We start from the raw sequence: 24183 nt of genomic DNA, 5'->3' as shown, positions 1-24183 counted from the left end.
ACCCCTCCTACACTTTGCCCTATGTGTTTCTTTTACTTTGCCAGATTCTAATTTGTAATATATCCTTTCACTGTAATAAAACTAAGCATAGAGCTTTCCTGAGTTCTGTGAGTCATTCTAGCAAATTATCAAATGTAAGAGTGGTTGTGAGGACCCCTGAGTTTGTAGCCAGCCGATGTGAAGTGAGGGTGGTCCTGGGGAACCCCCAATTTGTGGCTGGTATCTGAAGTAAGGGCAGTCTTGTGGGAACTGGTCCCTCTGAGTTTGCAGTTTGGCTAACTCAGCATTTATCTTTATTAAAAACTTCAAAAGTCTTGAAAGATAATCCATACCAGGTAACTAAATTTAAAGGTGCCCTGGTGGCTCAGTGCTTAAGCACTCGACTGCTAATCAAAAGGTTGGTGGTTTGAACCCACCAGCCACTCCATAGGAGAAAGATGTGGCAATCTGCTTTCTTAAAGACTGCAGCCTTGGAAACCCCATGGGGCAGTTCTACCCTGTCCTAAAAAAAACCCACTGCCATCAAGTCGATTCCAACTCATAGTGCTATGAGTCGGACTCTGTCCTATAGGGTTGCTATTGAGTCGGAATCTACACCACAGCAATGGGTTTGGTGTTTGGTTTAATGAAACTTAGATGCCACGTTACTGATTTAAGTAAAATTTTATATATTCAACGGAAGTGCCAGCTTACCAAGTTTTGGGGAAAAAAGTCAAGAAAAACAATTCAGCAGCTTACTACATTTTCTTCTGGCAACACTGGCCAAAGTTCCTCTTTGAGCAAAAGGAAGACCCTACCTTAAAAAGCAGAGGCAACGTGAATATGAGAAAAAAGGAAAAAAAAAATGTTACGTCAACTTTAAGGTTACTTTAAGTCAGAATTTGCACTTTAAAGTTCCCAATATTTGGTTCAGATAAAGCAAAACTTTAAAATATAAGGCGAACGGGAAGTGAAATCTGATTATTGCTACTAACCTTAGACGCATCTGATTTCAAAACCAAAATCAAACCAGGCCTAAAGATTAGCTCTGGTTCTGAGGTTCAGAAGGCAATATATTTATGTCAGGTATGACAGAAACCCACATTAGAGGAAGCTTTAAATAAAATTCTGTCTGTTTAGGTTTCTGACACTTTTCTAGGACTCTGGCTATTTCTCAATGTATCAGCGAAAATGTTAGAGGTTGAGTTTATTGGGCTAAAAGGTCACCTCCCACCCATAAAGTTGCTTTGAATACTATGAATAAAAAAAGTCATTCATTGAAAGATTTATATAATATAAAATCTAACATAAATACACAATTGCAAATATCATTGTAGTTATTTAGATCAGGTTTTTAAATGAGATAGTGCCTTTAAATATGACTTTCATATCCCACCATCCACCACCATGCATTCATCCATTCATCTGTTCATTCAGACACACATACATTCGAGTAATGTAGAGGTAGAGATGGGAGAAGAAATCACTGAGGTGGATGTCAGGAGGTAAGGAAAGGTAAGATTGCCAACTCTTGTACAGAAGGGATGAAGAAAGAAATTAACAGATTAGGACAGGATGGGAAGACAACCTCCACAAGTCTGTAATATGTGCTTGACTGAGGGAAGTTCGGCACCGATAGTTGAATCTATCACTATAACAGACGTGCACCTATAGGCAAAGGGTTGTAGGCTCTCCTTTATTATTAATAAAGCAATTTTATAGTCCTTTTCCATGTACAAAGCATTTAATATCCATTATCATATTTAATCCTCACAGCAACAGTGTGAGTTAGCAGTGTTCCCATTTTACAGATGAAAATACTGAGGCCTCAGGGATATCATACAACCAGTAAGAAGGCAACAGAGGCAAGACTCAAAACCCAGATCTTCTTTAAATCAGGTGCCACAATATTATCACAGTCCAGTTAAGCCAGACTTATCACAGAATGTCAAAACTGGAAGGGAGCTTAGAGATCAAGTCTAGTCCTCTCATTTATAGGTGTTGGGCCCTGATTTGCCCCAGCTAGTATATAACAGAGGTGGGATCACACCCCTGGTTTACTGACAGTATTCAGTCTTTCCAGTCTATTACCATGCCTCAACATGAAAGAAACACTAATGATATACATATGAATCAGCACTGGATCAAACAGCAGAACAGCTATTCCCTTTGAAACTACGAGGACCCTGCTGGCAGCAATACTTCTCCCCTACTCCCAGGAATCTTATGGCTTGGAGAAATTAAAATAAGTACCTCCACAAAAACAGGACTGCTAGAATAATCCATTCAGAATTGCTGGCCAATATATGCACATTGTATACCTACTCTGTCAAATCTATTAATAATTTCTTCACAGGAAAAAAGTTCCTATACATTTAATCAGACACTATATGAGTGTGGTTCTTACCTGAAGTATACTTATTATTGGCTTATATGGTTACATAAACAGTCAGATTTAATCCATCTAACCAACATTTGCTGAGAGCCAACAAAGTAGCAGTTACTGCTCTAGACATTCATTCATTCATAAGACTAAAATAAATCTAAGAGGCTTCGTGATATTGGCCTAACTCGCAAGGCTCTCAGTTTTATCCACATGGAATGAACTACTGTCAAATAAACTTAGCAATTTCATGAAAGACACTTATCTCAACAAACCTGTTAGGCAGGAAGTCACATCACATCCAGCAAGTATGCAATATATAGAACCAATACAATTCTGAGGAAAGATAACTTATACTCCAAAGGCTGTTTTGTTCTGGAGTGGGAGCTACAGGGAGGAGCCACAAGTAGGTGCTTAATAAATGCTTCCTGAGTGACTAAATGAACTTTTCCTGGCCCTTAGTAATGATCCTATGAGGTTCCACGAAGAAAAATAGCTCACTAATCTTCAAGGAGCAAGTACAAAACAATTCAATATGAATATTGTAATTCTGAATTTTGTCACCTTCATCCTTGGCCTTTGTCACTTGTAGAGTTCCACTGGCAGACGCCAAGGTAGTGGGGGAGCCAAGAGCGTCTGGAAGCTCCCTGTTATATATGCATCAAGATTCCAAACTTAACTCTGTCAACCTAGGAACCCAAGGGAGAAAAAAAATCTTCAAAGAGTTACAGAAAAGTTATTAAGATTTAGGAAAAATGACTGCAGAAAGTAGTGATTCACTCTGTGCATCTGAGGGTAAAGCTCCTTTCCCTCATCCTTGTAGGAGGAGAAAAAACCCCAAACACTCTGAGCCTGAAGCAGGCAAGAGAGTGCTGCCCCTGGATGCTCAGAGCTTCTCAGGCCATGGAGCAACCTCTACCTCAGGGAACAATTCCAAAAGTGACCTTATTGAATCCACTACAAAAGATGAGATTTTGTTCTTTAAAAGTACTCTGATGTAAAGTGTGGCCGGACCGCCAATTTACAATGATCCCAGATTCTCCAGGGTTTTCTGCTGGAGAGCTACACAGTATCTAAAGATACACCTGGTTCTACCTTTTCTTTTTTTCCTTAAATTTACCATATCATCCTAAGATTATAACTAATTTAAAAGCTGATGTGTTTCCACATAATCTCTACCTGGGCTCCTACAGCCAGATCCAAGTTCTCTGCATGAACACTGGGAACATCAGAAAGTCTTAAAAATACTAAAAACAACAGAATTTATTCTGATACTACTAGGTCTGATATTCTTCCCGTGGAATAGCTGCTTTCCTCCCTCTGATCAGTCCTACTGCAGTACCTACCCTCTGAAGTGCAACCCAAGTGGTTCTTTAAGTCTTCCTTCAAAAATCAGTATCACTCCATTACTTACATGGAAGGACAGAGAACACAACTCCCTGCAGGGAAAAGTGCCCTTTCCCCTGCTGCCCAGGGACAGCTGCTGGCCTTTCTGAGGCCTTTATGGAATGGCTTCCAAGTTTCTTTTAGCTTCTTGTCCAAAAATCTTTATGTGCTGGTCAATAAACACAGCATACATTTCTGGTTACAAGTACATACCACCACCGGAGCAGAGTTTGTAGCAGGTATTTGGAGAAATCACACTTTGCCCTAATAATTCACGCCTGGTAGTGCTAGATGGTCTACAGAGTGAGTGTGCCCCCACCCAACTCCTCACCTTTAATCAAGGCTTTCCTTGCAGCACTTGACCCCTCGCTGTTCTGGCAGCTGGAGATCACTCCAACAACTCCATGGCTCTGCTTCTAACATAATGCCCTGTCAAACACACCCACCCACCCACACACACACACACTCTTATTGTTTTAACAGAACAGATCATCTGTGAGGCCCAAACTACTCTTTCACAGTCACAGAAGGTGCCAGGAATTCTGGTCCCTGAAGCTCCTCAGATAAATATTGCTCAAAACCAGGATTTTTAATGACCTTCTTACCCAAAAGATTAATGAGTTTGGGCTATTTTGCCTGAAAACACTTGAATCTACTTCCCAGAATTTTAATTCAATCAACATATCTGTGTATTGTATCAGCGTGAATTTTTCAATAAATCACAGACACTTGTCTTTTCATATATTTGCAACGGGTAAATTTGCTGCAAAAGACCTCTTTAAAGTGTTAAAAAGGAAAGATGTCACCCTGAGAACTAAGGTGCACCTGACCCAAGCCATGGTGTTTTCAATCGCTTCATATGCATGTGAAAGCTGGACAATAAGTAAGGAAGACAGAAGAAGAATTGAAGGATTTGAATTATGGTGTTGGTGAAAAATACTGAATATACCATGGACTGCCAAAGGAATGGACAAATCTTTCTTGGAAGAAGTACAGCCAGAATGCTCCTCAGAAGCAAGGATAGTGAAACTTCATCTTGCTTACTTTGGATATGTTATCAGGAGGGACCAGTCCTTGGAGGACATCATGCTTGGTAGAGGGTCAGTGAAAAAGAGGAAAACCTTCAATGAGATGCACTGACTCAGTGGCTACAAGATGGACTCAAATATAACAATGATTGTGAGGATGGTGCAGGACCAGGCAGTGTTTCATTCTATTATACATAGGGTCGCTATGAGTCGGAACTGACTTGATGGCACCTAACAACAAAAACAACGTATATATACATATATTTAAAAGCTTCCGCATTAACTTTCAATGCTTAAAAGTCAAAGAATTTCCTTTCTCTAGATCCCATAAGTCATAACTGCTAAGTCATAACTGCAACCATACAGGCTCAGGAGTCATTCTGTATAAAAGAACAAACTTTTTATAAATCAAATAATTCTCCTCTAGGACAAAAGAATCAGCACAAGCTCTGGGGTCTTGGCTAGTCTAGGCAGAGAGGAAGCACTAAATAGAAAGGACAAAAAAAAAGAGCATTAAGACTGGATAGCCCTTCAAACACAAAATATCCAGAGGGATGAGGAATGGAGGGCCGTGCAAGAGAGGAGCAAAAGTCATGGCTTGGATTTACTCTTGGGTGGCTGTCAGTATAAGGTATCTGAAAGAATATCTATCCAGATTGCAGAAGAGAGAGGTCCCAGTATTCCTGGAGAGACATGGCTGCTACAATCAGTGTAAGAGTAGGGAGTGAAGACACATAGGTAGTCAACTGGTTGAAAGCTGAGTGTTACCTATAAAACTCAAGATAACAAAAAGCTTCTTTGATTTGTAAACTTGCACTCATAAATACAACCCCACAAAATAGAATTCAGTGCATATTTCAATACGTCTTTTCAACACTGATACACACTATTCTTCCCTTCGGAATCAGTGCCATTAAATAGAAATGTACTAAACAGTCATTTTCCAAAGCAACACTACAGTTGGGAACAGGTATTCTGAGCCTAGTGAATAATACTGCTATAAGGAGCATACGGGTTAGGATCTGACAAGGCTCTTACTGAGGATTGCATCATAGTAGGGACTGAAGACCATCTTGTTATAGTTGACCAGGCGAACAAATTTAACAGCAACTTCCTCCAGCTCTTTCTGAATTGGACCCAATCCGCCAGGTACTGTGGGAAATGGCTTCTGATGCCCTGAGGCAAGGTAGGTTTCTAAGAAGGTCAGGATTCGGGAATCTGTGATGGAAAAGAAACTTTGTGGTGGTTTCTCATTCAGGGTGCATTTACAAACTTCTGATTATTAAACATCACCTCTTCAGGGATGTCCTCCCTGACCAGCCCCCAGGCCAGAAACCCGTAGCACCTGCACTTCTCAACATTCGTTCCACTTGTAATGCTTTGTCTCCCCCTCTAGATGGTTAGTTTCATAAGGGCAGGAACCTTGCCCATCTTGTTCATCATGCTCTCCCCAGCACCCAGCACGGTGCCTAGCAAGAAGCCTGGCTATTGTCTGAAGACAACATAAGAAAAAAGGGAGGAAAAATAAAGCAGGCATTACGAGTTCGAAAAATAAAAGAGATCATTGTAGCACTGTTGGTTTGTATCTACCTTTTCCTGCTAAGCTCACATGAAAGGGGCATGAGCTTTCTTCTTTAATGCTTATAATGGAAGACCACAGAAGACATGGGCATTTGTGAACTTGTCCAACTGTGAGGAATAATTTAGGTTGACCCTTTCTTCAGCTCATTCCCCCTGCAATATTTTTGCACTCTCTTGCATATCTTCATCAGCCAAAAAAGATTTAATTGAGCCATTACTTCTTGCAGATTTTACTACAAAAACAATTGTTGCTAGCTGCTGTAGAGCTGACTCAGGCTCATGGGAACCCCATGTATGTAGAATAGAACTGCTCCATAAGGTTTTCAAGTCTGTGACCTTTTGGAGGCAGATCACCAGGCCTGTCATCCTAGATGCCTCTGAGTGGGTTTGAACTGCCAACCTTTTGGCTAGTAGTCAAGTGCTTAACCGTTTGTGTCACACAGGGACTCACAAAAAAAAATAATTAAAAAAAAACACTCTTTGCCGTCGAGTTGATTCTGACTCATAGTGACCCCACAGGACAGAGTAGAACTGCCCCATAGGGTTTCCAAAGAGCGGCTGGTGGATTTGAACTGCCAACCTTTTGGTTAGCAGATGAGCTTTTAAACACTGCGCCACAAGGGCTCCACAAAAACAATAGGTACATTTATATTGAGTGGGTTTTTTCAAACTACATGTGCCCTGTCCTCTGCCCCTGCAGAGATTCTACTGCATTCCTAGTGAGTGGAGAATCTTCTCAGTTGCAAATGACTTAATCACACTGTAGTGATGAATCACATTCTCTCCTCACTCATCAGTACTCATAATCCCATCAAAAGCCCTCCTAGGTTCCTTTCGAAGGGCCTGTCTTCTAGCACACCTGAGAGCACACCTGTTGCCTGCCTCCCCCAAAACGTACCCATGATCCTGCGAATGGGGTCCTCGGGACTGGCCACGGCCTGGATCTGACCCTTGAGCACGGTCTCCTGGTCTGTGGTGAAGGGGGTGAACCCACACAGGGAAAGGCAGCTGCTCACCTCCACACAGACTTTCTCCCCAATGGTAGTCAGGGCATCCTTCAGATGGAAGGAGCTTGAGAAGACAGGGTAAGGAGAAGCCGGGGAAAAAAGGGCCTATGAATAAAGTGCATGTACAACCAGCTCAAACATTCCATGTCCTGACAAGAGTTACAATACCCAGTCAATGGACGTAGGCAGTCAAGGGAGAATCTGTTACTCTTCCCTGCCCCCAATCTCCCAGGCTGTGCGCACTGACCTTCTTTCACCCCCTCTGCAAGAAAGGACAGCAGGATGGAGAGGGCTCAGGTTATGACTTATTCTCCACACATTTGTGTGCTGAAATGGGCCTGGATTTGATTTAAGAACATCTTCAAATACCTCTGGAGCATGACTTAGGGGCAGTGCAAAAGAAATCAGAAATTGGATGGCTATGGGACAGAAGTGGGAGAATTTCCACTGGATACTCTTTTGTACCTTTTGATTTTTGAAACATGTGAGTATATTAACTATTTTAAGTAACACTGAAATTTAAAAGTTAAAAGCATTAGCACCTTGATTGCTTGGGCCCCAGGCTCTCCTGAGCGCTGGTGGGGAACCCAGATGTCTCGCAGTGCTGAGGCTGCGTTTCCCAGCACCCTCCTGCTTATGGGTATTCTGTGAGAAGGGAATTGCCTTTGTTCGCTGTCTAGATCCTTTGGACTGTGTAATTAGTTGAGAGTAAGGGAGCAAGCCCTGGGACTCACTTCCAGCACCAACTCTGGGCCGGCCCCCTGGCTACTGGGTGGATTTGGGAGGGCAGACCAGGCTCCTGGGGAAGCAGCTGTACTGGTTCCCCCTCATAGTTAACTTTGCCAGAGCAGCTCTACTGGGAGGGGACCTAGGTGATAGGCTAGGGATGCAAGTGCCTCAGGGGAGGCCTCACCTCAGCAAACACCCTCCTGGCCCAAGTCAAGACTACTGTACCCCTATTCACTGCAGTGTACACATGCATGCTTTGTGCAAACTCAGCAATAAAATCCCTCCATTTTGTAAGAATATGAATGTTTGGGGGGCATTTCCCTTGAAGATTCCTCTGAATTGGAACTTGTCAGATCCAATGCTTACTTAGAATCAATCAAAAATATTCTATAAATCATATAAATCACCGGACATGACTTGACTGCAGGGGTAGTTGCCACAGCCTGCACTTGCACAAATGTATTAGTGCTGATAAATAAAACAGTATATTTATACCCAGCACAAATTATCTCTGAGAAATGTGCAGAGGGCAGAAGACTTTCATCACATACATGCAACTCAAAGAATACAGCTTGCTTCTTTTTTCAATTGTTCCCTAAGGCTGTGTTTTTCAAACTGTGAGATGGTTGTGAAATCAGTTCAGTGGGTAGTAACCAGTATTTTTTTTAATGGAATAAAAGAGAACAGAAAATATCAGGATGCACTAAGCATAGTTAGGGTAAGTTTCATTTTGTGAGATTTTTTATTTCAGTTACTTATGTGTCTAAGTGTGTACTAGCTCACAGTGCAAAATGTATTTCTTATTGTGGGTCCCGATTACAAACATTTGAAAGTCGCAAGACTAGAAAAGCCTTGCTAACTCTAGTGTTGGTTCGAACTTTGACCCTCTGCTGAGTAAGTTGTGCTGGGGTCTTCACCAAATGAGCAAACAAGTTAGAGAGCAAGGTTTCCTCTAGGTTCCTAGGGAGTGGACCCCTCATCCTGCCTTAAAATGGGAGACCCTCCATTTCAGTCTGCTCTCGGCCACCTGCTGCCTCCCATCCATCCATTTATAAGTCCACTCCACAGCTCTTAGCCACTTACGGAAGATGCATATCTGTTAGCAGAATCTTGACAATCATCTTGAGTTTCTCAGCAAAATCAGCCTGGCTGGAAATTCCTGGGGCTGCCATGTTGAACGTGACCAGCAACACAGCCCCCAGGATGGTAAGTTGCTCCAGCTGGAGCTGGAGCTCTTGAAAGCGAGACTGGTCCATCAAAACTGTCTGTAACAAATATGAGAGAACAGTCATCACTGAGCTGTAGATTCGAGCTGGTCAGCAGGGGGCAGTGGGCCACAGCGCCTCCACATACTTCCATGGCTTCCCTCAAGATTTTCTAGAGTCATTTCAGAGCCATAACAGAGTCAAGTGTGAATCATTCTTCCATCTCAGAGTCCCTTCTTCCTTAGAAAGAGGGCGGTATAGCACACTGGTGAAAAGCATGAGACTGACCTAGGGGTAAATCTGGGCTCCTTCATTTAATAGCAGCATGACCCCATGCAAGTTTCTTCAGCTCAACTCTACTTAAAACAAGGATTCCTACTTAAAATGGCTGCTTTAAAGATGAAAAAAGATCATGTATATAAAGTGCCTGGCAGAGCCAACACTCAATAAACAGGAGTTATACTACTGGAAGGAGTCCCTGGGTGGTGCAAACAGTTAAGCACTCGGCTACTGGCCCAAACGTTGGCAGTTTGAACCCACCCAGAGGCGCCTTGGAAGACAGGCCTGGTGATCTGCTTCCGAAAGGCCACAGCCTTGAAAACTCTATGGAGCACAGTTCTACTCTGACACACATGGGGTCACTATGTGTCAAGAATCGACTCAGCAGCAACTAACAACATATCATTAGAAAGGAAAGAGTAATGAGGTACAGTCACATACTCATCCCACTTTGTCCAGTACTGTCTCCGTTTTAAAATTTAAAGTCTTGAGTCCTAGGAACCCCCTCAGTCCTAGGCAAACCAGGACAGCTGGTCACCCTATACAGAACATTTGAGGGAAACGGGGAGAAAATTTCCTAAGAGACTATACTTATTCACCTGGGTATCCCTCTCAGCACCCGGCAGAAAGGAGGCTCTCAAGAATGAAAAAAGAAAGAGCAAAATAAATAGTAAGTACGAAGAGTACGAATGACAGATAACAACCCAAAGCTACTCTGGAAAGCAGCCAATGAGAGCGTTTCCATGACTGCTCCTCCCATGCTTCTAGTCACTCCATGAAGATACCTCGGGGTCCTACCACACCAAAGTGTGGGATGAGGGAAACAGTAGCAGAAAAGCTGAGGAAATCTGGCTTCTGACCTGAGTTCTAACAGGTTAATCAAATGACCCTCTGGCCCGCTTGCTCTAAGAAACAGATAAACCAAATCAAGACATTAACAATTTGGTGCCTTAGCCCAGAATTCTTCTGAAGAAGCTAAAAGCTATATCCTCTGTAGTTGATAGGTCTGTTGAAGCATACGTGTCTTTTTATCAGCCTTTTTTTTTTTACTTCACTAAAAGGCAGTGTCCTTGCTTTATTGCATTCTGGCCTGCCAGAAGTATGCAGTACTTGAGCTTCGGGTCCAAAAGATTTCCAAGGATCAACTCTGAGAGGAGTAGTAGACATCTCTCCCCAGTGAATACACCATCTTCCCCAAAGCTGAGTATATTTTTAAGAAAAACCTCAACCTGGGAACTTCCCTTTAGGAGGGAAATGCCACTATTCAGAAAGGAACATAACCCTTCCCTTCCAACAGGCCTCCCTCCCTTAGATCTTCTTCCTGCACAAAACAGAAAACTCAGCAGCAAAGGTGAAACTTCTTGGAAGTAAAAATAAGGAAACTTAAATGAGACTGACATTTAGAGAAGTAGCAGGATCTGAGGCTAAAGAAGCCTGTGTGCCCTCAAAAAGTGGGGAGAAGTGGTGGTGGTGGTGGTGGTGGTTTCTACACACCAAGTCAGATACATACAGACAAAACAGGGAATCCCTTGTTAGTCATCCTCTTAAAGGAATACTACAGTTAGAAGTGATGACTGTGAAAAGCATAAATAGGACAAACCATAGCTAACAATGCAGAAACGTCAGAAGAGAAACTCGATAACTGGGAGCTCCTAAAAATCAAACACTTATGCCCCTCAAAAGACTTCATTAAAAGAGTAAAAAGAGAACCTACAAACTGGGAAAAAAATTTTTGGCTAAGACATATCTGATAAGGGTCTAATCTCTAAAATCTACAAGATACTGCAACACCTCGACAACAAAAAGACAAATAACTCAATTAAAAAATGGTCAAAGGATATGAATAGACACTTCACCAGAGAAGACATTCAGGGAGCTAACAGACACATGAGGAAATGCTCACAATCAGTAGCCATTGGAGACATGCAGATCAAAACTACAACGAGATACCATCTCTGCCCAACAAGGCTGGGACTAATCCAAAACACACAAAATAATAAATGTTGAAGAGGTTGTAGAGAGACTGGAACACTTACACACCACCAGTGGGAATGTATAATGGTACAACCACTTTGGAAAAAGATTTGGTGCTTCCTTAGAAAGCTAGAAATAGAAGTACCATATGATGCGCAATCCCACTCCTAGAAGTAAATGCTAGAGAAATAAGAGCCATCACACGAATAAACATATGCATACCCATGTTCACGGCAGCATTGTTCACAATAGCAAAAAGATGGGAACAACCTAGGTGCCCAACAACAGACTGGATAAACAAATTATGGTATATACACACAGTGGAATACTACGCAACGATAAGGAGCAGTGATGAATTCCTGAAACATCTTACAACATGGATGAATCTGGAGGGCATTATGCTATCTGGAGAGCATTACGCTGCGTGAAATTAGTTAGTCACAAAAGGACAAATACTGCATGAGACCACTATTCTACGAACTCAAGAAAAGGTTTAAACGCAGAAGAAAACATTCTTTGATGCTTATGAGGGTGGGGAGGGAGGGAGAGGGGTATTCACTGACAAGATAGTAGACAAGAATTATCTTAGGTGAAGGGAAGGACAACACACACTACAGGGGAAGGCAGCACAACCAGACTAAACCAAAAGCTAAGGCGTTTCCTGAACACATCCAAGTACTTTGAGGGACAGAGTACCTAAGGCTGAGGCCTAGGGACCACAGTTTCAGGGGACATCTAGGTCTACTGGCATAACAAAGTTTATTAAGAAAAGGTTCTGCATCCCACTTTGGTGAGTGGTGTCTGAGGCCTTAAAAGCTTGCAAACGGCCATTTAAGATGTATCAATTGGTTCCAACCCACTTGGAGTAAAGGAGAATGACGAACACCGAAGACACCAGGAAAATATTAGCCCAAGAGACAGAGAGGGCCACATAAGCCAGAGACTCCACCAGCCTGAGACCAGAAGAACTAGATAGTGCCTGGCTACCACCAATGACCACCCTGACAGGGAACACAACAGAGTCCTGGACAGAGTGGGAGAAAAGTGCAGAGTAGAACTCAAACTCACATAAAAAGACCTAACTTAATGGTCTGACAGAGACTGGAGGAACTGCCGAAATTATGGCCCCCAGACGCTCTGTTAACCCAGAACCTAAACCACTCCTGAAGCCCACTCTTCAGACAAAGATTAGACAGGACTATAAAACAAAAAATAATACACTTGAGGAATGTGCTTCTTAGTTCAATCAGATACACAAGACCAAATGGGTGGCTCCTGTCCAGAGGCAGGATGATAAGGCAGGAAGGGACAGGAATTGGTTGAATGGACACAGGGAATGCGGGGTGGAAAAGGGGAGTGTGCTGTCACATTGTGGGGATTGCAACTAATGTCACAAAACAATGTGTGTAAATTTTTGTATGAGAAATTAACTTGAGCTGTAAACTTTCACCTAAAGCACAATTTAAAAAAAAAAAAAAAGAAGAAGAAAAGCATACAAAGGAAAAACTATTGCTCAGTATATAGAATATACCATGGACTGCCAGAAGAACAAACAAATCTCTCTTGGAGAAAGTACAGTCAGAATGCTCATTAGAAGCAAGGATGGCAAGGCTTCATCTCACATACTTTGGACACGTTATCAGGAGACCAGTCCCTGGAGAAGGACATCATGCTTGGTAAAGTAGAGGGTCAGCGTAAATGAGGAAGCCTCTCAATGAGATGGATTGACACAGTGGCTGCAATAATGGGCTCAAGCATGACAATGGCCCAGGACCTGGTGGTGTTTCGTTCTGTTATACACAGGGTCACTTGAAGTCAGAACCGGCTCGACGGCACCTAACAACATTGCTTAGCATGGAAGGGAGAGCAATTTCTTTAGATAAAACTGGAAAAGCGGTATGGCTGTTACAGCTGTGGTTTTAATTAGATGTGTGAAACAGGATGGAAGTTTACCGACACAAATTGGGACTCTCACACATGGCTAGGATTGTAAAGATGATGCAGCTATTCTGGGAAATAGTTTGGCAAGTCTTCAAAATGTTAAACATAGGGTCATACCAGCAATTCCACCCCTAGGTATATATCCAAGAGAACTGAAAACACTGTCACACAAAAACTTGTACATGAATGTTCATAGCAGCATTATTTACGTAGCTGTTGTTGTCATTAGGTGTTGTTGAGTCAGTTCTGATTCATAGTGACCCTATGTACAACAGAACGAAACACTGCCCAGTCCTGTGCCATCCTCACAATCAGGTTATGCTTGAGTCCATTGTTGCAGCCACTGTATCAATCCATCTTGTTAAGGGTCTTTCATTTAGCAGCACTAGATAACTAAGACAGGCATTGATTGTGGATACAAGTAAAATGAAATCCTTGACAACTTCAATCTTTTCTTCATTTATCATGATGCTGCTAATTGGTCTAGTTGTGAGGAGTTTTGTTTTCTTTATGTTGAGGTGCAATCCATACTGAAGGCTGCAGTCTCTGATATTCATCAGCAAGTGCTTCAAGTCCTCTTCACTTTCAGCAAGCAAGTTTGTGTCATCTGCATGACGCAGGTTGTTAATGAGTCTTCCTCCAATCCTGAGACCCTGTTCTTCTTCATATAGTCCAGCTTCTTGGATTATTTGCTCAGCATACAGACTGAATAAGTATGGTGAAAGGATATAACCCTGACGCACGCCTTTCTTGACTTTAAACCTCGCAGTATCCCCCTGTTCTGTTCAAATGACTTCCTCTTGGTCTATGTACAAATTCCTGATCAGCACAATTAAGTGTTCTGGAATTCCCATTCATTGCAAAGTTATCCATAACTTGTTATGATCCATACAGTCGAATCCACACAGGTAAACATCCTTCTGGTATTCTCTGCGTTCAGCTAAGATTTATCTGACATCAGCAATGATATTCCTTATTCCACATCCTCTTCTGAATCTAGCTTGAACTTCTGGCAGTTCCCTGTCGATGTACTGCTGCAACCACTTTTGAATGATCTTCAGAAAAATTTTACTTGTGAGTGATATTAATGATATTGTTCAATAATTTCCACATTCTGCTGGATCACTTTCCTTTGGCATGGACACAAATACGATCTCTTCCAGTTGGTTGGCCAGGCAGCTGTCTTCCAAATTTCTTGGCATAGACAAGTGAGCGCTTCGCGCACTGCATCTGTTTCTTGAAACATCTCAATTGGTATTCCATCAATTTGTGGAGCTTTGTTTTTCGCCAATGCCTTCAGTGCAACTTGGACCTCTTCCTTCAGTATTATCTGTTCCTGATCATATGCTAACTCCTGAAATGGCTGAACATTGACCAATTCTTTTTGGTACGGTGACTCTGTGTATTCCTTCCTTCCTCTTTTGATGCTTCCTGCATCATTTCAATATTTCAACTCAAGGCTTGCATTTTCTTCTTCAGTTCTTTCAGCCTGAGGAATGCCAAGCTTGTTCTTCCCTTTTGGTTTTCTATTTCCAGGTCTTTGCACATTTCATTATAATACTTTACTTTGTCTTATCAAGCTGCCCTCTGAAAGCTTCTGTTATAAAAAAAGCTCAGCAGCACAAAAGAAATATAAGCAGTTAGAATACTCAGAAGTACTTACTTCAGGGAAAGGTCTCTGGAGGTGGTCCCATTTCAGAAGCTTCAGGTATGCATAATTCTGGACAGCAACAGGACTCAGCATGGTTGCATCTCCAGAGCCAGCAGCTCCTCCCGCAGCTGGCAGGGAATTTTTATACTTCTGATTCATAAGGTCATCTGAGGCTTCTTCTAGCCACTGAGTGACAAAGTCCAAGGAATCTGTGAAAAATACAACTGCGAACATTACTGTGACACTTAGGAGTTATGTTTCCTGGAATTACTTTAAGGAAGATCATTTTGGCACTGTGGTAAAGTGTAAAGTGTGGACTTTGGAATGAAATAGAACTAGCTGAGTGATCTTAGGCAAGTTATAAACACTCCGAATATCAGATTCCTAATACAAAGAAATTTACAAACACAACACCCACCTCACTGGCTGCTGTGAGGACTAAATAAGATAATGAATATAAAGCACCTACCTACGGATCACCACATACCAGACTATCAACAAACACCGGTTCTCTTCTCATCCATCCTGACCACTGCATGAGAGGTGATGACTCTAATCTGTGAGATGGCAAAAAGTCTTGCCTAGAGACAGATGGCATGAGTCTCCCTAGGTAAAGTAACCACTGCGCTGAAGCTGAGGCTTTTTCCTTGTCTTCTAGATCTTACTCTAGTTTGAATCTGGTTTACGGTCTGCCGTATAGGAAGTAAGAGCTGTCATGTGTTTGATATGTATTTATTACACAGAATTTACAGCCCTGTCCTGGGGAAACACTGAGGTGGCTTTAATCTGCCATCATGCTCCCTAAACTCTTCTAGGCTGAGAAACACACTGGGGACTCTGAGGGATACAAGAGAAAGAATATCTGACTCTTTCCTGGTTATTTGAGAAACAAATGCCTCTGTCATCCTGGGAGAGGTTGCAGCTCTGCCAGTGGAGGTCTCCTTAAAACCAAGTGGGCACCCAGGTCATGGCTGTAGTCTACTCTTTTGCTGATGCAAGAGGAGGCACCTTCCGGCTCCATCAGCACACTAACCCCACTGAGCTCTCAGCTCTGAGTCCTGGGCCTTTTAGCTCCACTCTCCCTCTAGCCTTCTGCAGACCAGCATTCTCTGTAGCCCACCAGTTTTGGGAAACTTTAGTACTAGACTCTGACACTTCCACTCCAGCACCCTGGATTCCAATACCTGGCTCTCATACTAAGATTATTCAGCTTGCAAAACTGTTCCAACTCCTAAAAAACAGTACAGTGTAATGGCTGAGATTGTGAGCTGTATGGTCAATCAATTCTGGTCAAAAATTTCTCTAAACCTATTTCCACGTGCGTAAAATGGGGTTTAAAAGTTGTGCCTCCTTCACAGGCTTACTGTGTGTGGATTATATACAATAATCCTGAAGCCTTTTGGGACTTAAGTCAATACAAGCCACTCTTGTTTTCTACTACTACTACTTCTACTCTGCTCTTTGAGGGCTCCTCCTGGCCCCCAGCATCTCCTCAGCCTTCTGTCTGGGGCTCGATGAACCAACTTCTCAGACTACCATTTTCATCTTGGGATCAGGAAAGTGAGAGGCTTAAAGGGAACTCATAACGAATTACATCTGAAGACTGCAATTTTCCCAGAACAACAGATGCTAATGCAGAGACAAAAGGGAACCCTAGAAATCCTACTAGGACTGTTTTTCTACAGTCATTTGAGAGGTTCATAAAAATGAGACTTTTTCTTGAGTGTGAAACCAGAGGATTTATGCATATAGAACAGAAGCAAAGTAAAATTTTCTGCTGAACTTCATAGGGAGAAGAAAAGTGAATTAAACTATTCACAAGAAGTTTGTTCTGTTTTTAAAATCAAGACCAAGAATGCAGTTTACTTCAAACTGTGTTTTTATTAAAAAACCATTTCTTTTAGTACTTCTTTGTTCTTTTTAATCTCTGTTCTTATATCCTACTCAAACTTCTCTTGTATGTCAATTAAGTTTTCTTTCCAAGGCTTAGCAACTCCAGAGGTATTCCTAAAATTTTACGTTTTTACTTCTTCAAATTAGACTACTCTCATACTAAAATTTCATTTTTGTTTTTAAACAATAGTCATTATGCAATAAGCTACAGTAACTGAAATGAAAAAACACAGACAATGAAAGAGCACCACAGAACATTAAACATACTTGGCTGCTTCTCCAAAAGCTCTTGAAACTTCTTCCTTTCATATTCAACTGACTGCTGCATGAGATGTGGCCTAATGCTAGTGACAGCAAAGTTCGCCATGTCCACTTTCATTAGGTCTAACACAGAAAAAATTGCCCTGAAAGAAAAGAGATGAACGGATTTAGAACTGGGCGCTTGTAAAATAAGCATCATTTTAAAAAGAATGAAGCGACCTGATTTGAGGTAAATCTTTTCATCTCAGAAAGGGTAGCAAGGTAAGTTAGAAAAGTCATGAGAAAAGTATTAAGAATAACAAATTTAGAATACATAAAAATTTAAATAATTTAAATGTTTGAAAAGGATAAAATTTTAAGCCCCTTTCTGTCCTTCCACTTACCTCCCAAGCAAACATAAGTCCCCCCGCCCCGCTGCCTTTCTGGCCCAGAACTCATTCCTTGGCTCTGAATGGGCCCTTGTGGCAGCCACAGAGGAAGGAAAGAGCCTAGGACCCAAGGAGAAGGGTACAGAGCTTATCACCACAGCTTCCACATTCAAATAGGTTAATTCACTTTTCTAAGAAAATTAACTGTCTCTTCTCTCCCTACCCAGTCTCTCTTAGTTTTAAGGTATGTTTAATGCTCTGGTTCTGAAGGTATAATTTCTAGTTCAGACTCTGAATGTGCCCAGTGATTCCTTCAATGCTGTCTGTCATATACCATTAACCACTCTTGTCAGCTGTCAAGAGCTGTTGGTGGCCTACTTGCAGGAGGTAGTTAGTTAAGAACCCAAGATGCAGGTTTGTGTGTGGCCTACACAGAAGTAAGAACAGGATCAAATGTCCTCTGAAGTCCCCTGAAGCCCTCTGGGACTGGCCATACCATATGTGACAGAATAAACTCACCTACACACAATGTAATTATGTATGGGAAATGATACACTGAGGAATAATTAAAGCCTTCTTCAAATTCTGAGCCCTGCCCCTGTCACTCTGTCCATCTCCCAAACACACGGGGTAGTCCATCTCTCTTGGAGGGCATTCTGCCCTTCCTTAGAGGCATTTCCAACAGTTCCTCAAGTCCATCTACAAGAAACCAGAGGCTTTTAGAAACTGCCCACTGGTGGCCCACTAACTGGAAGTAACCCTCAAGTATGTTTTGTGCTCACACAGTGCTTTTGAAAAATCTGGATTTCCAGTTTCTCTTGAGAAATCAAAAGATAATCTGGATTTCCAGTTTCTTCTTGAAAAACCAAACCACAGGCCCATGATCCATCATGGCCACAATCAGCTAGAACTAAGTGGCCACTGCTGTCTCCTTTATACAGGGCAGGTACTCCCAAGTTTGCCACAATTCCCTGAGTCCTCTTTATGCTTTATAATAGGAATTTGAGTTTGCTACAAGATATTTCCCCAGAGGACTCTCTTCCAAGCAATTCCTCATCTAATTTGATTATAGATTTTAAGTTCTTATCCACTATTTTTTTTTTCCTAATGTCTAGCACCATGCCTGGCACATAAAAGGTGCTCAATAAAAGATGTGGCACGAATGAATAAACTAAGGACTATTCTTAGTGGGTCTTTTTTAACCTTATAACACAGGGCATTTTTGTATGTACTAAAGAAATGAGAAAGAATATGCCATCTGTTCTCTTTCATGATGGACATCAAGAAAGAAAATGAAATTTTTATTGCTTACAAAACACTTATAAAACAACTTAGTAACATGCAATGAGAGTCTTAAAACTGTTCATACCATCTGATATGGTAATCCTGTTTTTAAGAACCTATCTTAAGGAAATAACCTAAAATACAGAAAAAATATTTTGTGCACAAAAATATTCATTGTCCAGTTCAACAGTAAATAATAATAAATAATCTCATTGTCCATCTTAAGGAGAAGCAGTTAAGTAAATTTATGCAAATAAATATTTTACAGCCATTAATAATGCTTATGGGCAGTTTCAAAAAATAACATAAGTTGTTTATGAAATGGCAACATGAGAGATCTTGTGGGGTTAGAACTGTTCAGTATCTTGACTGTTGAGGTGGATACATGAACCTACACGGGTGATAAAATTATATAAAACTCAATACACACATACACAAAGGCATACAAGTGAAACAGGAAATCTAAATAAAATCAGTCGATTGTATAATGTCACTGAATTGTACATGTAGAAACTGTTAGATGGCATATATTTTGTTATGTATATTTTCATCACCCATACTCACTGCTGTCAAGTCAATTTTGACTCGTAATGACCCTACAGGACATAGAAGAACTACCCCACAGGGTTTCCAATGCTGTAATCTTTATGGAAGCAGACTGCCACATCATTCTCCCACAGAGCCACTTGTAGGTTCAAACTGCTGTCCTTTTGGTTAGCAGCAGAGCACTTAGCCACTGTACCACCAGGGCCTCCTTGTATTTTCATCACAGTAAAATAAATTTTTTTTTAAATCAGTGGATTGTATCATTGACAATATCCAGGTTGTGATATTACAACTTTGTAAAATGCTACCACTGGGGGAAACTGGGCAAAGTATACAAGGGATTTCTCTGTATTGTTTTTCACAACTGCATGTGAATCTATAATTATCACAATTAGATTTTCAACTAAAAAATAATTCAAATGACATGATTATCATTAACAATGATAATGCTACCGGAAAAAATCAGGCCTGCAATGCCCACTGGGGGGTCTCAGGTTCAACTAAACATTCACACTCACAAGACTACCCTAGGCCACACTTGGCATTACCTACTCCAAGAACAAAGAACAGGAACACAGCTTGTCAACAGGGCAGCACCAGATATCCCTTTTCTACGGGAGTCACATTCACAGTCATGCAACAGATAGCTCAGACACAAGGAGAGCCATACTAGGAGGGTGCAAGAGGCACCTGGCTTAAAGCCTCATGTCCCACAGGAGCCAATATATTTTTAACAAATTCATCGCATGGCTTCCAGGGTCTCCAAGAAGGATACATCCAACTCTTACAGAGTTACCCCACTCAGGGAAGTCCAGAGTACGGTATCTCCATCAAGTACTTATAGCCTGCTATCGTTTCTTTCAGTCCAGATGCAATTTACTAACCAGGGGTCATTTTCCCCACATAAGCAATGTTGCCTAATGCAGCCCTGGTGACACAGTGGTTAAGCGGTAACTGGCCCTATTTCCAAAAAGTTCATATTCATAGGTACCAGAGGTTAGGATTTCAACATATCTTTTTGGGGACACAATATAATCTATAAAACACATGCACACATACTTAAATATATGTAAAAATAAAAAGCAAATATGATAAAACATTAAAAACTGGTAAATCTAAGTGAAGGATATATGTATGATTGTACTATTTTGAAACTCTTCTGTAGGTTTGAAGTTTTTCAAAATAAAAAGTTGAGGGAAAAAAGAAAGATGAAAAATATAGACGAAAATGATAACAGTGATTGTCTTTGGGTGTTAAAATTATGAGTGAATTTTTTTCTTCTTTCTACTTTCCTATATTTTACAAAATGTCTGGGTTTTATTTTTTAAAACTTATGAGTACCTAGACATAAAAACCCAAAACAAACTCATTGCTGTCAAGTCGATTCCAACTCATAGCAACCCTATAGGACAGAGGAGAACCGTCCCATAGGGTTTCCAAGGAGCGCTTGGTGGATTCGAACTGCCAACCTTTTAGTTAGCAGCCATAGCTCTTAACCACTATGTCACCAGGGTTTCCACCTAGACATAAGGAAGTCCAAATTTAAAAATAGGTTCTGCACTGGGTGTGATTAAAGGAGCCCTGGTGGCACAGTGCTTAAGCACTTGGCTGCTAACCGAGATCGGAAGTTCAAACCCACGAGCCCGTCTGTGGGAGAAATATGTGGCAGTTTGTTTTTGTAAAGATTACAGCCTTGGAAACCCTACAGGGCAATTCTACTCTGTCTTATAGGGTCACTATAAGTCGGAATTGATTCGACAGCAATGGGTGGGTGTGATTAACACAATTCCATACCTGAAAAGAGGCACTATTTCCTTAATGTCCTTCAGTTTCTTTACTTCCTCATCTCGAGCAGGTGCACACAGTGTCCCCATCATGCCAATAATGAATTCTGCCAGCTTGGAAATGTCCAGGGCCCCATTTTCTGCTTCCTGCTTGATCAAGTCCAGATCCAAGACTTCTGTTATCTGGTTTCTCAGTCTAGTGTGACCGGGCAGCAAGAAAGATAAGAGTGTCTGCAAGAGAGCATAACTAAATTTAATCAGTTTCTTAGTCAGACATCATTTTTCATTATATATAAAGGACTTTACAGCTACCCAAACAAGGGCTTAACAATTGCGAATGCAGTGTTGTACATATTTTAATCTCATGTTCTGCAAGTCCACAGAAAAACAGATGTTTACAAATCATTTAGAACAGCTATTTAAGCTACCTTCTATTTAAGCTCTAAGTAGCAATCAACTGGATACAAAACGAATAAATTGTTAAAGGTGACAAGTGCAAAACACATTTATTAAGTGTGAGCCTGTGAGCCAACCACAGATGCCATTTCCATGGAGACATATCTTGTTCGAATACTACTAGTAAAACCATTGCAAAAAGTCCATCCTTCCACCAAACGTTTCATTTATCTCTCAGACTAAATAACTTAAAGCCATTGTAAACTGAATGTGTCCATACCTGTTATATGCTATAAATAATTTATAAATCACCTAGACTTTGTACAATAACTTTTATTTTATTTGAATAATTCTGTTCTTTTTTTCATTTACAAGGATAATGCCTTCAGGTTATCATGGCTTGCTTAAAATAAAGAAGGAAAAAAAAAAAATAGCAAGGTCCAAAAGGCATTAAGCCAAAAATACTCTTATATTCATATTTCCAAATAATTTGACTTCTTGATTCTTTAATTTTTCTTAAAGTCTTCTGGCACAGTAACACAGAGAGGTTGAGTAAATACTCTTAACACACCAGAAAAGCATCATTATTTGCTCTGATAAAGAACTCACCTGTTTGATCTCTCCTACCAGTTTGATGGCATGGTCATATGTTGGGGGGTCTTCACTTAGCTGGGTACTCAAACAATCCCAAAAAGCTTTATGTACAATATCCTTTACTCTCTTCTCCAAGCTGCAGGCACATGAAAAAAAAAAGGCAACAGACAAAATACTTGAACCTCAAACCACTTTCAAAAGCACAAATTCCATGGGTTTAAGGGTTAGAAATTTTAAAAATAATTTGAATCAAGGAAAGATTTCTCACACATACTTAAATCAATGATATACTTTATTTTTAGTGGTTTTTTTTCTTTTCCAATAATTACCTCATTGAAAAGGATAACTTTCAACTAATCTGAAAGCAGCCATTAGTGCCATTCGCAGTATGTAACTATTATTTTATTGTGACTTAGCAGTGTCACAATAAAAACACTGGAAAATTCAAAACTGTTTTTCAGTCCCCTGATACTAGCAAGTTGCCTAAGATATTTATGATTAAGTAGTTTATGGTAACAATTCAGCATGTATACAGGCTGAAGAACTTTATTTCCTAAAAATAGCCTACACATATATGATATTGGGATGACTGCTTAACCAGGTACCAAACTGTAACAAGTTACATATAACATCTTATTAAAACGAATCTTTTTGTAATGAGAGCAAAACAAGTAATTCTTCATTGCTAATGTGAAAAAGCAAGTACTATGTATATAGACATACATGAAACGTCTGTAAAGTCATATTTAGAAGCCTCCTCAGGGAGCAACTATAGCTTGCCAACTCAGCAGTCATTCCTCCTTTTTCTTTGCTAACAAAACCTCAATGTTTTTCAGGGTAGCAAAATGCCCTGCTTCTGAGAATTCCAACCCATTACTATCGAGTTGATTCCGACCCATAGCAACCCTACAGGACAAAGCAGAACTGCTTCATGGGGTTTCCAAGGAGCAGCTGGTGGAGATGAACTGCCAACCTTTTGGTAAACAGCCGAGCTCTTGACCACTGCACCACCAGGGCTCTGCTCCTGAGAATATACCATGATTAATCTAAGCCCATCAAGGCAGTTCTGTTCCCTTTTGAGAGAGTCAAGCTTTCCCAGGCTTGAATCTTACAGCTGGGGTAGCACGTGACCAAGTTCTAACTAAAAAAAACATTAGAAGTCTGCTGTGTAACTTCTGAGAAAGATGTTTCCCTCTAATAAAAAGAGAGCCCCGCTCATCCACCCTTTTCCTTCTTGCCTAGAATGCTGGTGTATGATGGGATGTTCAAAGCTGCAGCAATTTTGCAACCATGAGGAAAAGCACAAGCAAATCACAGATGTACCATCCCAGAGTCCTGCCATCAGTGAACTGCTGAAAGAACGGCATCTATACCCATATTTTGTTGTTTATAAAATAAACCCTTTCACCCTACATTTTAACGTCTCTGAAACTTAGATCTTTCTTAAAATTGATGGCAGTTTTACAGTTTTAATGGGTAGTGTTTTTTTCCTTTATTGTGACAATACATTTTAAAAAGATGTCCCTTACAATCAATGGAGTTTTAGATTCAATGAAATATAATATGTGCCAGACACCACGGATGCAGAGAATAATGCACAGTCCTTGCCTTCATGGAGTTTACAATCTGGTGAAGACAGCACGTAAACCAACAACTACAGTACAAAGAAACATATGAAATGACACAAGAAAACACAAAATGAGGCAGTTAAATCATAGAGCAGGAAGAAGATGTCAAAAAAGACTTCCAGAGGAGATTTCTGGACCTTTTACTTGCATTTTGAAGGATCAGTGTTCCTGAGATCTACCTTCACAATCTAGTAATTCCTAGTATATGAGAATTTTTTAGTAATAATGTTCAAAAGGAAAAATATGTTTGAATATACTGGCATTAACTGAAAGAAACATCTCCAGA

The 24183-nt window shown here is 40.8% G+C and overlaps 1 protein-coding gene across 12 annotated transcripts in view; it reads right to left on the bottom strand.

Moving 5' to 3' along the window:
• Nucleotides 1-2199: 2199 nt before the first annotated feature.
• TCP11L1 (t-complex 11 like 1) overlaps nucleotides 2200-24183 on the bottom strand; it is a 34603-nt gene continuing 12619 nt past the window's right edge. For 8 of the 12 annotated variants that reach the window (XM_023738112.1, XM_023738123.1, XM_023738106.1 and 5 more), the window contains 7 exons: nucleotides 22285-22405; nucleotides 21290-21510; nucleotides 17304-17440; nucleotides 15156-15367; nucleotides 9177-9358; nucleotides 7256-7428; nucleotides 4934-5994 (listed from right to left, as the gene is read on the bottom strand). In XM_023738112.1, coding sequence (XP_023593880.1) covers nucleotides 5792-5994; nucleotides 7256-7428; nucleotides 9177-9358; nucleotides 15156-15367; nucleotides 17304-17440; nucleotides 21290-21510; nucleotides 22285-22405 — 1249 coding nt within the window. In that variant the 3' untranslated portion in view covers nucleotides 4934-5791. Of the gene's footprint in view, nucleotides 3052-4933; nucleotides 5995-6121; nucleotides 6269-7255; nucleotides 7429-9176; nucleotides 9359-15155; nucleotides 15368-17303; nucleotides 17441-21289; nucleotides 21511-22284; nucleotides 22406-24183 lie in introns of those variants that run through there. The other 4 variants (XM_023738128.1, XR_002825211.1, XM_004369767.1 and 1 more) reach the window with 4 other exon arrangements.

The sequence above is a fragment of the Trichechus manatus genome, unplaced genomic scaffold (genome assembly GCF_000243295.1).
Source record: "Trichechus manatus latirostris isolate Lorelei unplaced genomic scaffold, TriManLat1.0 scaffold00006, whole genome shotgun sequence".
NCBI lineage: Eukaryota > Metazoa > Chordata > Mammalia > Sirenia > Trichechidae > Trichechus > Trichechus manatus.
This window is presented reverse-complemented; position numbering and strand designations above follow the sequence as displayed.